This window comes from Physella acuta, unplaced genomic scaffold (genome assembly GCF_028476545.2).
Source record: "Physella acuta isolate Inbredline_101_S28 unplaced genomic scaffold, ASM2847654v3 ptg000562l, whole genome shotgun sequence".
Taxonomy (NCBI): domain Eukaryota; kingdom Metazoa; phylum Mollusca; class Gastropoda; family Physidae; genus Physella; species Physella acuta.
The window spans coordinates 634,533-652,029 of NW_026732081.1; the positions used below are offsets into that span (position 1 = coordinate 634,533).

The 17,497-nt window shown below is 41.3% G+C and overlaps 1 protein-coding gene across 1 annotated transcript in view; it reads right to left on the minus strand.

The window, feature by feature from the left end:
• The window catches only part of LOC131946518 (X-linked retinitis pigmentosa GTPase regulator-like), a 74,756-nt gene that overhangs the window by 12,856 nt on the left and 44,403 nt on the right, over positions 1 to 17,497 (minus strand). Inside the window, exons 8-10 of the mRNA XM_059307339.1 lie at positions 5,417 to 5,578; positions 2,310 to 2,480; positions 1,712 to 1,797 (exon numbers count right to left, since the gene is read on the minus strand). Coding sequence (XP_059163322.1) covers positions 1,712 to 1,797; positions 2,310 to 2,480; positions 5,417 to 5,578 — 419 coding nt within the window. The remainder of the gene's footprint in view (positions 1 to 1,711; positions 1,798 to 2,309; positions 2,481 to 5,416; positions 5,579 to 17,497) is intronic.

The following is a 17,497-nucleotide window of genomic DNA, read 5'->3' on the forward strand; positions in this document are numbered from 1 at the left end:
GAGGTTCGGTCAAGCGTCTCGTTGAGAACCCGGGCATTTGTTCCGTGGTTTTGTTGTCTTATATTTTTGAATGGCTTCACAATTTTGTCGGAGTATCTCGTTTCATTACCCCCGGTCTTTTATCCGCCGCCCCCCTGCACCCCCCTGGATTACGCCACTGAGCCAATCAACGAATTTTTTAGGTCGTCTCGGGGTATCGTTTTCAGAACGGCATTCTCGGGAGGGGCAGATGGGCATGTGGTCCCGTCCACGGAGTTACGGCCCGGGTGTCTCGAGGGGGCTTAGGAGTGGCAAGCCCGACCCCAGAGTGCCCGCGCGGGGGCCTGTTTTACTGCACTCTTCACACTAACCTGCCCCATTCTTCATCTCATTAGCATTAATCAAGGGGAGTTAATCAATAAAAAACATTTTCAAAATTAACAACTTCTGCCACTCTGGTTTTACATGTTGGTTTTAAACTTTAAAAATACGGAATCGATTCCAACAAAGTAGTCGGTTAACTAAATTATGGCTGGGTAAGATTACCTTAAAAACTAAAAGCGTAGTTGCTTACTCGCAAACATACATACACTCACGCGCGAAACTGTCAACTTTTATAAAGTAAAATTGACCACATTTTTAAAAAGGAATGATCTATTAAGGCGTTGGTATGAGGGTTAGTGTGGGGGAGTTATGTGAGTGGGTTTGTGAGGTGGATTATGTGATAGAGGTTTGGTGGGGTTATGTGATGTGGTTCGGTGGATTATGTGATGAGGTTTGTGTGGTGGATTATGTGATGTGGTTTGTGTGGTGGATTATGTGATGAAGTTTGTTTGGTGGATTAGGTGATGGGGTTAGTGTGGTGGAATATGTGATGTAGTTTGTGTGGTGGATTATGTGATGTAGTTTGTGTGGTGGATTATGTGATGGTGTTACTGTGGTGGATTATGTGATGTAGTTTGTGTGGTGGATTATGTGATGGTGTTACTGTTGTGGATTATGTGATGTAGTTTGTGTGGTGGATTATGTGATGGTGTTACTGTGGTGGATTATGTGATGTAGTTTGTGTGGTGGATTATGTGATGGTGTTACTGTTGTGGATTATGTGATGTAGTTTGTGTGGTGGATTATGTGATGGTGTTACTGTGGTGGATTATGTGATGTAGTTTGTGTGGTGGATTATGTGATGGTGTTACTGTGGTGGATTATGTGATGTAGTTTGTGTGGTGGATTATGTGATGGTGTTACTGTGGTGGATTATGTGATGGTGTTACTGTGGTGGATTATGTGATGTAGTTTGTGTGGTGGATTATGTGATGGTGTTACTGTTGTGGATTATGTGATGTAGTTTGTGTGGTGGATTATGTGATGGTGTTACTGTGGTGGATTATGTGATGTAGTTTGTGTGGTGGATTATGTGATGGTGTTACTGTGGTGGATTATGTGATGGTGTTACTGTGGTGGATTATGTGATGGTGTTACTGTGGTGGATTATGTGATGGTGTTACTGTGGTGGATTATGTGATGTAGTTTGTGTGGTGGATTATGTGATGGTGTTACTGTTGTGGATTATGTGATGTAGTTACTGTGCTGGACTATGTGATGTGGTTAGTGTGGTAGATTATGCGAGTGATGGGGCTAGATCAAAAGCTCTATGTGTCTATCAAGAAGTAACCAGACTCTGGTCAATTAGAAAAAAAGTGACCACGGACCACAAACAGCAGGTACTTACATCAGGCTGTGACGTATCAAACGTCAGTTCCGGTTCCGATGTCTCGCTGTCTGAGCTGTCGTCTGCTGAGTTACATGGGGCACGTGCTGTAACAAATACGTTTGTTACTGGGCTGTTACAGCTTTGTTACATTGTTGGACTAACTGTGCTGTTACAGGCTTTGTTACATTGTTGGACTAACTGGGCTGTTACATGCTTTGTTACATTGTTGGGCAAACTGGGCTGTTACATGCTTTGTTACATTGTTGGACTAACGGGGCTGTTACATGCTTTGTTAAATTGTTGGGCGTTACTGCCATGCTAAGGGCTTTGTTTATTGATAGGGCTGTTACTATGGGTGTTACTGGGCTATTACAGGCTTGTATATCATCCGTTTTGCTCAGCTTTTAAGCAAGTACTAAATATGCTCATTCTTTGTTCAGATAGGCACACCTTATTCTTTTACTCTAGTTTGGTATATTTTGTTAGGCTATCACATAAACTCGAGTCGTGTGGTGCTATTATTAAATCTCTACCCTACCGGGACTATTACGTCTACCGGGACTATAAAAAGTCTACGTCATCAACTAGCCATTACCTGGCGATGTGGTGAGCTTACCTGGGGGACCGGTCAAGGCCACAGCGTGCCAGGAGCCGCAACAGACGGAGCTGACCTGCCTGTAGGAGGACTCCTCACCCACGGGCATTGGCTGGAAGAACTTGTGGGACGGGGGAAGGCTGGTGGAAATCACGTGGCTGTTCCTGCCCCACAGATGTAGCCGTCCCTCGCCTGGTCGAGAGCAAATCAAAGGTTAGCTGATAAAATATGGGGGGGGGGGGGGGGGGGGAATGGGGGGGTACTCTAAGTCTAAGGCTGCTTTAGTTTCAAGTTGTTTAATCTTTCTTTGAGGGAGGAGGGGTGAGCTAAAGCTCGAAGTATTTAGGGTATATATATATATATATATATATATATATATATATATATATATATATATATATATATATATATATATATATATATATATATATATATATATATATATATATATATATATATATATATATATATATATATATATATATATATATATATATATATATTGAAAAGATGTTATTGAGTTGTTAATTAACACCATTGCGTAATATTTTCATGATTGTATCACTAAAGTCAAATGTAAAAAAAATAAAGTTTAAAGCAACCTAAACGGCTACCAATTTTTTCTAAACTATTGGATGGGGGTGGGATAAGGCTATCTAAGCACGCCAACACAACCTTAGGCTCGCCTTTCCTTGCCCCCCCCCCCCCCCCCCCCACCACCACCACTCCATCCCCGGGGGGGTGGCTAACATTGCACAATTTATTGGTCTATTAAATCAAAACTGTAAAGCAGTCCAGCTTTCTAAAACATTGTCGCTTAGAGGTCGAGTTGCTAGTGCTACTCTCCTTACTCAATACAGTCAAGGTTCGAGACCGGTTAACTGAGGGATACTTGACATAGGTGTGTACTCCGGGAAACTTGACAAAAAGTACAGCGTGGGATACTTGCCGTTTTGGACTCTAGATTCGCGTGTAACAGACCCACCTTCTCCCCTGAACAAAAACTATCCAGGAACGCCAAGCCCAGACCAGACATGGCACAGACTCCGTGTCTGCCCAGACTTAATAGAAGACAAATGAAGCGAAAGTAGGGGGTTACATAAAAATTACCAACATCAAATGGATAGCTCGCTTCCACGCCTCCCTCCCAGACATCCAGTAAAGCCGGAATTTGCCGGCTAATTGTCGCAAGCATCTATTCAATAGGATTGTATAGACACACGGCGTAACAATGCCGGTCTACTTATGCCCGAACGGCGGGGCGCGTGAGACTATGGGCCGGGACCACGCTTTCATTAACACGCAGGGGTGAGTGGAGAAAGTCAAGAAAAAAAATTGGTCTCAAATTTAAAACCTGGGTGGATCAGTGAGTCGAGCGGGAAGGGGAGGGAGGGGGGGAGATCAAGCGAAACAGGGGGAAAGAACACGTGATAAAATCACTTTGAAGATAAACTCAAAAGAAAAACAAAAAATTAAGGATGAAATAATGTTTGTGGGGTCCTAGCATAATATATGTAAATAATTTGAGGTGGACTTCGAGTAAGATGGAGGAAAAAAAGACGTTTGTCTTACTGGGGGTGGGTTCAAGGAAAAAAAAAACGTTTGACTTAGGGGTTAGGACATGTTCAAAGTCCTGTTATCAAACCAGAGCTCGTGTGATCTAGGAGGGGACGGGGGCTGCGCTGATTAAAGATCCGCTACAAAAGGTTGGGGAAGGCACTCGTGTCGTGGTGAGCTGGGGGTGCCTCTTAATGAGCTCTGCCTCAACTTCAAAGGGAGGCGGCGGGGGGAAAACAATACTGTTTAAGATTGGGGGGGGGGGGTTGGGAAGGGGTGGGTTCTGGCACCGTTGAGATAGTTGATCAGGAATTTTGATGCCGGGTTATTTGTGTTACAGTCCGTCGCAGTCAAAAATGTTGAGGAGGTTGGGTTGGACATTACAGTACACAGAGATGCACAAGTTGGGGGGGGGGGGGGGGGGTTGGACATTACAGTACACGGAGATGTAGGGGTTGTGGGGTTGGACATTACAGTACACGGAGATGTAGGGGTTGTGGGGTTGGACATTACAGTACACGGAGATGTAGGGGTTGTGGGGTTGGACATTACAGTACACGGAGATGTAGGGGTTGTGGGGTTGGACATTACAGTACACGGAGATGTAGGGGTTGTGGGGGGGTTGGACATTACAGTACGCGGAGATGTAGGGGTTGTGGGGGGGTTGGACATTACAGTACACGGAGATGTAGGGGTTGTGGGGGGGGGGGTTGGACATTACAGTACACGGAGATGTAGGGGTTGTGGGGGGGGGGGGTTGGACATTACAGTACACGGAGATGTAGGGGTTGTGGGGGGGTTGGACATTACAGTACACGGAGATGCACAAGTTGGGGGGGTTGGACGTTACAGTACACGGAGATGCAGAAGTTGGGGGGGGGTTGGACGTTACAGTACACGGAGATGCAGAAGTTGGGGGGGTTGGACGTTACAGTACACGGAGATGCAGAAGTTGGGGGGAGGGGGTCAAATAAAGGGGACGTTGGGATAACATGGGTAAGTTTGGTACAGCTTCGAATCCTGGTTGATACACTGTTGTTACCAGTGTTTCTTCCATACTTTTTTTCTCCGGGGGGGGGGGGCAGAGCCGCCCGAAGAGATGCCTGGAAGAAACTCTGGTTGTTACAATAGAGAATATTGGTTTATCAACATTTGGATATGTGTTAGTGCCTGTACAAGGAGGTGATACACACAAAGAATATGTATACAGGGGGTAATATCTCTACATAGAAGGTGATACCTGTACACAAAAGGTGATACAGCCTACATGGTATATATAAAGGTGGTATTACATGTAAACAAAAGGTGATACCTACACGGTGCCTGTACACAGAAGGTAATTCCTGTACACAAAAGGTGATACCTACACTGTGCCTGTACACAGAAGATAATTCCTGTACACAAAAGGTGATACCTACACTGTGCCTGTACACAGAAGATAATTCCTGTACACAAAAGGTGATACCTACACTGTGCCTGTACACAGAAGGTAATTCCTGTACACAAAATGTGATACCTACACGGTGCCTGTACACAGAAGGTAATTCCTGTACACAAAAGGTGATACCTACATGTAATTGCCGCCGAATAAGATTCCCCGCAGCCAATGAAAGAAACCCTGTGACGTAAGCGATTGTCTTTGATACGTCTTGGCTTGGCTACGGTCACGTGATCCACACCTAGACCCAGCTGTCCATCAGGGCCCGACCCCCAGGCATACACGTCACCCGTGGCTGAGATTATTAAGTTATTTCGTGAAAATTCATCCCGCTAAAATAAGGTACAATTAAAATCATACATCACTGAAAAACATTTCGTTAGAATTAGTTTCAATGAAAATAATGCACCGTCAGAAGTGCTTACGTACAATTGAGTTTCAAATAAAATAATAAACAATTCAATTGTAGGCCTATTTAGTTAAATTTAATTTCCTTAAAATAACATAAAAATAATTGTGGTTAAAATAAGTGAAAATTAGTTTCGTTAAAATAATGTATCAATTAACAAACAAAAAGGCAAAATGCATTTTATTTTAATGTACCCCAAGGTGTTAGATTATTTATTTTGAAATTGCTTTGACCCACATTTGTATTTTGTATTTTGTTTTTGTGATTTAATTATTAAATGGAGGTGTTTTGTCAAAATTTGTATTCACTTTGTAATACTCTACAACTAAACAATAGAAAACGTGTGTTCACTGCTATCAACTAATGTTTCGAAAACGAGAAAATCCTTTAGTAAACCGATTAATAACTAGGAATATTTTACATGAAAATATATTTTTATTCGTTTTACTTTAATTATATATATTGTTAATGCTAATTAAAGCCTTATAATATTTGTATATTCATGTTGTATAACTTATTTTCCCTGATGCCAGTGATGACCAGAGCAAACCTCACCAAGTTTGATCAGGTGGGCCAAGTGTTAACACTTTAGCCTGATACACGATAGGTGGGGCGATTAGGTGCCTCGTGGAATAGTGGGTTCGGATCCTGTCTGGCCGTAGGCGGCGCTGTCTTTTCTGGGAGTATATTGGTGCTTATGCCTACTTTTATCATTGAAATAATAATCTGTCTACATTGCTATTTCACTATAATGCCAGCTTCCAGCCCCTCTTCATGAGATGCCTACGATCATTATACTACACATGGATAGTAATAGTTTTTGGTTTGTATTTTTGTCAAGTTTGCCTTCATAGAGACAGTAAAAATATTTTTTCCTTTAACTTTAAGCCTGAAAAAATTCAGAACTTTCATATTTTAAGAATCAATATAAACTTTCCAAATGCACAATACTTGAAAAAAAAAAGGCTACATTTTTAGTTTGTTTCATCAAGGCAAAATTTGTATTTCTTAAGACAAAAGTTAATTGGCTGTACAGAAACTTCGTGATCGATTTTTTTCAAAACCCATTTCCATATTTATTTATACTTGAAAATTGCGGGAAATAATTTATTAAGATTAGACGTTTTAATTTCACATTAACTGGTTTTGCCATGATTATTTAGATTTTCGATGAGAAAGTTTAAAAAAAAAAAAGTTTTTGTTTTACTTTTTACATTTTTTTGTTTAGATAGTAAAAAATGCTAAAAAAAACATTAAATATTATTCATTTACAACAAGCACATTTTTTTCAATAACAACATTTATTATAAATTTACAACAAACACATTTTTATAACAACCTTTATATTAATAATATCTCATAGGATTTTTAAAAACTTTTTTTTTTAATTTCCAGCCTTTCACGACGGTGTCCATTTAATTGAAAAGGTCTATAAATAATTTAATTTGAACAATGCCAACAAAAGATCAGAACTGTTGAGTGTCACGTGGTGAACAGAGTGGGGGGTGACAGTGGGGTGGAAATGTGCATGCGCATCAGGTCTCCAGTCAGATGGAGTGGTCACTTCCGGTCAGCAGAGGTGCATGTGTAGGTCAAGCACATGCTACAGTTTATTCAAGCGGAAAACAGAAGTAACATTTTTAACGATTGACAGCTGTTGGATTTTTTTTTTAAACATCGGCGATTGATTTAGTTGTATTTGTTTTCATACGTATGTCAACTTGACCACTTGTAATCAAATGACAATGTTGTCTGAGGCTGTTGTGTCATGTATTTGTATATGACAATTTATGTCATGGAGATGACTCAATTATGTCAGTTACAGACATCAAAAATATGTTCTATTGATTTTTACCACAGCAAGAACCACTCAAGCGTAATATTAAAATGCCCGGGTTGATAGTCATTTTTATGTTTATGATGTCATTTTACTTAGCATATAACCTTAAGATTAACCTATGGGTTAGCGGTGATGTCATTAAACTTAGCATCTAATCTTTACAGTAACCTATGGGTTAGCTATGATTTGATTAAACTTAGCATCTAACCTTTACATAAACGTATGGGTTAACTATGATATCATTAAACTTAGCATCTAACCTGTACATTAACCTATGGGTTAACTATGATATTAAATTTAGCATATAACCTGTTCATTAACCTATGGGCTAACTGTGATATCATTATACTTATCATCTAACCTGTACATTAACCTCTTGGCTAACTATGATATCATTAAACTTAGCATATAACCTGTACACTAACCTATGGGCTAACCTGTACGTTAACCTAAGGGTTAAGTTCTACAATCATGGCAGATAGTTTAAAATCACCAGAAGAAATGGGGGTAATGGGGGTGGGTGGGTCATGTAAAGAGCAGGTGAGACCCAAAAGATGGCAGATCAAGGGGTCTGACCTTGGGGGTCGTCACCTGGGCCGTAAACAAATGGCGCAGAAGTTTGCGTCCACGGGCTGCAGGCCGCATTCACGTCTTAAGGTGATCTTTGACCACTAAGACAATCATCGACCTCATCCATAGTTCGTGCACTCTCGCCCTCCCCGGCTCATACTCCCCCACCCCCCGTCCATACCCCCACCCCCATTGTCCATCCCTACACCCACCGCGCGGAGGGTGGACCGCTGAGGCAATAGCCAGTTGTTGGCACGAGAAAAAAAAATTTCACCTCACCCCCCCTCTCCCCCAAACGGAAACGAGAAAAAAAAGTAATCATGGCCTCGGAATGAAAGGTCACAGGTCGACCTTAAGGGTCACTGCACTTCCCCTGTAGGTCACACACCTTTGGACAGGGCACTTCAATTTTTTTTACATCAAACTGACCACTGGTCACTTTGGTGTGCAGCTCTGAAAACCTAGCAGATGAAACAGGAAACCGCCGGATCTTAATGTACGAATTAAGAAGCCGTCGTCATAGCGACGGACAAGAGGCGTCACTCATCTTCACAATACATGAAACTCTCCAAGACAGATGTCTCGTCCGAGTGGAACAAGTTTCACAATTTTCAAAAATCTCACATTTTTTAAAATCAACTTTACATGACAGGTTTAATAAATTAAAAAATCACTGAAGAATTTTAACTCTTGAAATAAAAATAGAGGTTACTAAATCAAATTATTTTAGAATTATTTGAATGATTTCTATAAAACATGTTTTATTAAATTATTCTTTAAAATATTAAGAACGATTGTTTGTATGTTTGATCAATCAGTGGCACATACAATTTGTAAAAAGTGAAAAGAAAAAGTTAGGATGCCAACGAAGTTGTCATAACTCTGATGAGTTAAAGTTAGAGGGTGTACAACTATCATGAGCTAGAAGCAAGGGGTGTTGTAACTCTGATAAGTGAAAGGTAGAGTCATAAGCATGATAACTTAAAGATATAGTTTTGTCATAACTAGTATAAGTTAAAAGTAGAGATGTTATAAATATGATGTTAAGGATATAGAATGTCATAACTATGATAAGTTAGATGGGAGAAGACCATTACATTAATCCGCCGAATAAATGAAAACTTCTTTAATTCTCCCAACACTATTTGCTTCTGTCATGTACCAGCCCTCTAACGTTGAACACATTTGGCTATTGTACCCTGTTGTAGATGGAATGGCTAAACACATTTGGCTATTGTACCCTGTTGTAGATGGAATGGCTAAACACATTTGGCTATTGTACCCTGTTGTAGATGGAATGGCTAAACACATTTGGCTATTGTACCCTGTTGTAGATGGAATGGCTAAACACATTTGGCTATTGTACCCTGTTGTAGATGGAATGGCTAAACACATTTGGCTATTGTACCCTGTTGTAGATGGAATGGCTAAACACATTTGGCTATTGTACCCTGTTGTAGATGGAATGGCTAAACACATTTGGCTAGTGTACCCTGTTGTAGATGGAATGGCTAAACACATTTGGCTTTTGTACCCTGTTGTAGATGGAATGGCTAAACACATTTGGCTAGTGTACCCTGTTGTAGATGGAATGGCTAAACACATTTGGCTAGTGTACCCTGTTGTAGATGGAATGGCTAAACACATTTGGCTATTGTACCCTGTTGTAGATGGAATGGCTAAACACATTTGGCTAGTGTACCCTGTAGTAGATGGAATGGCTAAACACATTTGGCTAGTGTACCCTGTTGTAGATGGAATGGCTAAACACATTTGGCTATTGTACCCTGTTGTAGATGGTATGCAGATATCATGTCCCGCTGGATGATGTACAAATACTACCAGCTCCCTAAGATGGGGAACATGTGATTAATCACGTGACAAGGTCGCGATGGTTGACCTCCACGGTCCGGTGCCGACCTACAAAAGACCCCAAAAGATTTAGACCTCCGGACGCAACTTGCTTGTTGACTTTTGCCGCTTCTCTCCTTCAAGTGTTTTGCTTTGATTGGACTTCAGGTCCCGAGTCGCTTCGGCCTTTCACCACCTGCACCCCTGGCCGGAACATTAACCCCAGCGGTCAGCGTGGGAATCTTTCGCTTGACCACTGGTCAGTACCGGTGACACGCCCAGGCTTTGACTGACCGCTGGCCGTAATAAAGGGCCGGAGAGTGGACATCCCCGGCGACCGGCGTGAGATATGACGCTGGATTGTTGGGCCGGTACGGCGGGCGGGGGAGGGGTGGATGGTGTCTGTTCTGGCATTAATCATAGACGAGTGTCGTCATTATCTTCCTAAACACCAACTGACCACTTATCAAAGAGCCATCAATACAGTGCAGCCCACGAATGAGAAGGAAATTACCCTTTCAGAAAACCGTTTAAAGTTCGCGGTATCAACCATCTACTGTTTGTCGAACATTGTAGCTAAAAGAATCAAACAAACAATATAAACATTTAAATATTTCTTTAACACCTGCGTTATGAAATGAGCATTCCCCCCTCCCATACACACAAACCAGAAAAGTGTAGTTTTAGAAGCTAAACAAATTATAAAGTGCTGTTAAAGGTTATTCAGATTCAATGTACAATATTTGTTTTAATAAATACCTGTGTTGTACGATCGCAGTTGTTGTTGCTATGATACAGTTATGGGCCCAAAGCCAGTTTTTGTTAGGGATCGAAGTTGGTTATTTTTAAAAAGTTCAAAAGCCAGTTTAATTTAATTAAGCATAGAAGCATATAATGAACAGACAATGCTAAATGGCGACACTAAAAGTAATTTATAAATAAATGTGTTACTTTAAAAAATATATTTTTGTTTAACAATAGTCTAACTATAACCGTATACACAAATGATATAAAACAAACCGTGATATTCTTGTCATAGTTTTCGTGAGTCTTTTTATCTTCGACTCACTCTTGAAATCACAAACAAAAAGGACGACCTCTTTAGACAGGTTTAGAGTTTAGGTTTTGAGCTAGATGTGTACATAAGGTTGTGCTAGAATTAGGTATATAAATAAATACCAAGTGGTGCTTTATTTAGTTTACCTAATTCAGTGGCACCTTATTGCTTGTATTGATAGAATCATTTCAACCTTAATGGTAGCATCAAAGATGTTGGGATGATGTATTGGAGTACAAATGCGATGTGTTGTATGACGAAAATGTGGTGATGTTAACAAGTGAAAGTGTGTTGTGTAGTGGAGATGTGTTTTACCTAATTTAGCAGCACCTGATTTAGTGTGTTGTTAACAAGCGAGAGTGTGTTGTATAGTGGAGATGTGTTTTACCTAATTTACCAGCCCCTGACCTTTCAGCGGGAAGTGACGTCATTGAGCGTGGGCGGGCGTGAACCAGTACGTAGAATTACTTCTAAACACAGCTAGCAAAACATCAACATAAGTATGACATTCACACATCCTTACGTCATTACAGACGTCTCTACAATCATATAAACCAGACGTCTATACAGACGTCAACACATCAATATAGACGTCTTTGGTACGTCTAAACATGCTAGTGCATGGGTGCTCAACAAAGAAGTAAAAACCTCAGCAGGTTAAGAAAGCGATTAAAAATAGCCTGAGCTATTCACACAACGAAATGGTTCACCTTCCGGTTTACTGTGTACGTGTAGCCACATTATTGGACACCTCCCACATGACAGCATCAAAACAACCCACATTCTACCACACACAGCGATTACATCACTCGTTGCTTACCCCACACACTCCGCCCCACACAACGATTACATCACTCACTGCTTAGCCCACACACTCCGCCCCACACAACGATTACATCACTCATTGCTTCACCACACACGTAGACCACACATCTTACAGAGAATTTCTTTCACTTTTTTAACCCTAGCTCAACTCTTACATCACCAGATGTATGTAGTGAATCGGTAGGGAGGTGGGGGGGGGGGGGGTCAGAAAGATGGCCCGGTGGCATTTGGCCACACCCAGGACTACGAGATGACCCCTGGGCCTGATGCTGGTTACTGGTGTGATTTGGCTAATCATCGCGCGGAGGTCATGACATCAAAGCAAACCTTTCCCGGCGCGGGATGCTGTAAGGTCTGCTGGTGCCGGTGCTGGCAGGGATGGTATCTCCAGGGGCGTGGTTCACCCAGAACACCGGGGACAGGTTGTGTGTGGATACACCTTCGTGACGCACCACAATACACACCAGAGGTTCGCGCGACCTACCATACGCAAGATACATCGGGGACTAATTATACAAGTGTGGTACAACCTAGGGTGAATGACCTTCACACAATCATAAAATGACTCAATCTTAGTACGTTCTTACAACTTCAATTCAACACCTCAGACAATGTATAATTATAATGCAAATAAATTAGGTCCTATATATCACTAAGAAAGATTCAGGTATAAATTCGTCATCAGGCAAAATCATTAATAAATAGATTTTTTTAATGGTACTTCGTGTTAAAATTGCATACCTTAATTATTAATGATACATCAAGAGTAATTAATAAGACAGTAATCGTTTTAATTATGTTACAGAATGTGGTGTAGTTAGGTGAGGAGGGAAGAGGAAACAATTATTGCGAATACTTTTGTAAAGGTGTGGGCACAGAATTTGATTGTTAGTTACTAATATTGATTAAGCTAATGTTAATTGACTCTTGCTATGTCTTTACAGGTTTTTACTTGACTTGGTTTTGAAAGGTTAAAGTATCCGGGGTTATCTTTTCATTGTATTAGGAGTTAGGGGGTGGGGGGTTTGAGATATTTGCCGTAATACGTCGTGGAAAAAATTAACCAGTGGTGATTGCCACATGTGTTGTGTCACCACTTCCATTTGGAATCCAGTGTGTCACCACTTGGGCTTATCACTTCGTGTCACTACTTCCGTTAATCACCTCGTGTGTCACTACTTCCATGTGTCACCTCGTGTGTCACCACTAATGTGTCATGATTTCCACCCACAATGAGAACTACTGTTTTAAAAAACACAGTTATGACGTCACCGGTAATTATCCCAGGAACCAATTAGCACCTGACGGGGGTACCGTTTGTCCTTGTACTCACCCCCAAACCAGTCACTCGTCTGACGTCATTATTCACTGCCCGTGAGTTTTTTGACGTTTGCTTTGTCTTACTCAATGGCTAAATGTCGAAGGTCAGTGCTAAAAATAAACTTGGGGATGTTTTAATTGTTAGGCCGGGACGTGGAACAACAGGGGTGTGGTATTTACTTGACACGGTCTTGACACTGACAGACTTGACACATAGACTTGACACAGACAAACTTGACACTAACAGACTTGACACACAGACTTGACACATAGACTGGACAGAGACTTGACACAAACAAACTTGACACACACAGACTTAACACAAACAGACTTGACACAAACAGACTTGACCAAGATCTGACACAAACTTGACACAAACAGACTTGACACAAACAGAATTGATAGAGACAGACTTGACACAAACAGAATTGATAGAAACAGACTTGACACAAACTTGACACAAACAGACTTGACACAAACAGACTTGACGCACACAAACTTGACACAATTAGACTTGACACACACACACTTGACACAAACATGAGACCCAAACAGATTCGGCTAACCAAACGGATAGCCCCGCACAGATCTGAAAGATGAAAAGAAAACCTACGACCCGGCGTCCTGTGCTCACATTGAAGTCTGTTTTTTAGCTGCCATGGCAGGGAAAACCGCGAGCCTAAATGGCAGTGTAATTAGTTCCCACGACCTACGATAGTTCATTTATTTACTAATTAGTGAGTGGGTGCAGATGGTGATGCTGGGTAGAAACAAAGGCTGGGTTATCAAAGTTTGGGGGGGGGGGGGGGGGGGGCTTGAGGAGTCGGGTAGGGGGGAGGGTGTTACTTGGGCTATGGTTGATGTGTTGTTGTATGGTTAGGTGGCTAGTGGGTGTGTGTGTGTAGTTTGGTTGGTGGTGTGTTCTATATGGGTTGGTTATATATGGGTTGGTTGTATATCGGTTGGTTGGTGATGTGTTGTGTGTGCGTTGATTCGTTATGTGTTGTATGTGACTTGGATGAAGACGGGTGTATGGCAAGATGCTGATAAGGTTGCATGGTGTGAGAGGCGGGCGGGGGAGGGGGAGGGTTGATTGACTTCATAGAGTAATTAATGATAATAATGTGTCGGTAAATAATTGATATAAGGGTTATAGGTTATTAGCTGATTAAGTATAGGGTTAACGCGTACACTTCCTAATTTTTATATATTTCTTTTTTATTTCTTGTTCAAAAGCAACTACACGGAATGTATTACGTCATAAACATTTTTTATATATAATAAACGATATTTACAGTTAAGTGCAGTTTCAGAAAGGACGGATAATAATGCAGGTGAAGTGGAGTTCATCTATGTCTCTATTTTCTTAGCTTGTGGGGTAATTGTGTGATCAGCAGTAAGGACTATCGCCTTTAGTTCCCTGACTAAAGTCAGGTACCCGTCATGGCTGAGTGTGCTCAGCCACGCCCTAGTTACCCCAGCCTGGGCATTGATCTCTAGAATCTCCAGTACTAAATCATGCGTTCTACCACTCGACCACGCCGCCCCATAAATTACACTGACATCGCCCGAAGTTTAATCTCGAGGCTTACCCCGCCGTAACTCAAGTAACTAGAAATGTAACAGTACATGTGTTACAAAAAGATAACTTGACACCCTAGCAATCACTTATGTAGTCTGACAAGTTACTTGCTATTTTATAACAAATTACCTGAAGCATTAGAGCAACTCACCTACTCCCCCCCCCCCCTAAAGTTTTCACCAACTACCTGAAGTTTACAGCCGACACCACTCTCCCCGTAAGCTTCATGTCGGCCTTAACATCGTCCTTAACATCGTCCTTAACACCGGCCATAACACCGGCCATAACATCGGCCTTAACATCGGCCATAACATCGGCCTTAACATCGGCCATAACATCGGCCTTAACATCGGCCTTAACATCGGACTTAACATCGGCCTTAACATCGGCCTTAACATCCGCCTTAACATCGGCCATAACATCCACCTTAACACCGGCCATAACACAGGCCTTTAACATCGGCCTTAACATCGTCCTTAATATCGGCCTTAACATCGGCCTTAACATCGACCTTAACATCGGTCTTAACATCGGCCTTAACATCGGTCTTAACATCGGCCTTAACATCTGCCTTAACATCGGTCTTACTGTAGCGATAAGTGTCGGCATCCATCCCTGCCCTATCACCCAGACTCACGGAACCTACTCCGCTCGACCTTACAATTGACCTTTGAACTAACCCCTGACCCCCAGGTGTACACATGTCGGGGTGTGAGCAATAAGAACAATTGTTTTATTGTCAGACGGCAAACCATGAGGTACCTTGACCGTTCAAGTCTGCTGGCCGAGTCTAGAATGGGTGGCACCGATATCTTAGTAGTCTCTAGAACAGAGGGTAACATTGCCTGCTGTGGGTGTGGAATGGTAACGCTACAAAGAGCACTTGCAGTGAGGCATCAGTTTCATAAACTACTAGATTAACGTTTTTTTTTTCTTCAGTCACTAGACCGGCCATTGAAGTCTTTTAAAAAAAAAAAAATAACAGTTATACTTGTGGTCGTTTTTTTTTTATTTGACAATGGAATTTTTAGCGCAATTTCCATTCTGGAGAATTGCGTTTATTAACCCGTCATTTCTGGATGGATGAATGGATGGATGAATGTATGTGTGTCCGCAGCTTTAAGTCGTATCTCCTCCTTAACGAAGCAATATCGAGGACTAGTTCCAAAAGCAATTATGTTAAGCAAGTTACGAGGATGAACATAGGACATAAAAATTCCGGGTTTCTTTCATGGATTTCCTGGAAAAGCCAAAAAACCTCGAAAAAATGCAGTTTTTTGCCCATATCTCGGCAACCAGAACACTTAGCGACTTGAAACATGTACCAATCGATTCCTGCCATAATTTAGAACAATATTGCCGAAGAAAGTTTTCAAAAATATCCTTTCGTTCGGTCACAAAAAAAATTTTGAATTAATTAAAATTTGGACCGAATTAGTAGGCATTTTTATCCAACCACACCACACGCGTCATCACGTTCAATAGCTGCGCCATCACGTTCAATGGCTGCGTCATCACGTTCAGTAGCTAGGCGCGCAATGGTTTTCAGTCATGTAACTCTATTGTAAATAAAACATGTATTTTACCAATGGTTTTACTAACCCTGCTCTTGATTTACGCTACGACAGAACTATTTTTAGATAACATAAGGAAATTGCGCTTAAATGTCACTAGACTTTTTAATTAACTTGTTTTTTTAAAACAGGTTAAAGTAAAGTTATTCTCATTTTTTTAGCGCAATTTCCTTACAGGAATTGCGATTATTAACTCGTCAAGGATGGATGGATGTGTGTCCGCAGCTTTAAGTCGTATCTCCTCCTCAACGAAGCAATATCGAGGACTAGTTCCAAAAGCAAATATGTTAAGCAAGTTCCGAGGATGATTGTGGGCCCAAAAAATTCCTTCCTGGATTTCCCGGAATAGCCAAAAAACCTCGGGGAAAATGCAGTTTTTTGCCCATATCTCGGCAACCAGACCACTTAGCGACTTGAAACATTTACCAATCGATTCCTGCCATAATTTAGAACAATATTGCCGAAGAAAGTTTTCAAAAAATCCTTTCGTTCGGTCACAAAAAAATTAATTAAGGAAATTGCGCTTAAATTGTCACTAGACTTTTTATTAACTTGTTTCTATTTATACCTTGTCGCTTTCTTTGAATAAGGACAGCTAACGAAAGACGCAAAGACGTGTTTATTCAATGTAGATCTAGTAAGCGGGTGTTTCTTTTGTGGGTTTTTTATGTCTTTGCTAAATGTGTGCTTGTTTCTATTGACCATTCAACTCGACCATAGTGTGCAGTGTGTATGTGTGTGTTTCTTACTGTGTTCCGTCTGTTCTGTCTGTCTATTGTGTCCGTCTGTTCTGTCTGTCTATTGTGTCCGTCTGTTCTGTCTGTCTATTGTGTCCGTCTGTTCTGTCTGTCTATTGTGTCCGTCTGTTATGTCTGTCTATTGTGTCCGTCTGTTCTGTCTGTCTATTGTGTCCGTCTGTTCTGTCTGTCTATTGTGTCCGTCTGTTCTGTCTGTCTATTGTGTCCGTCTGTTCTGTCTGTCTATTGTGTCCGTCTGTTCTGTCTGTCTATTGTGTCCGTCTGTTCTGTCTGTCTATTGTGTCTGTCTGTTATGTCTGTCTATATAACCATATATCATAACCATATGTAGTGTGCCTATACATGTATTGTGTCATAAGGTTATGATCTACAGCTCTGAGTGTCAGCTTAAAGTGTACCCCCCCCCCCTACACCCTCACAACCAAACC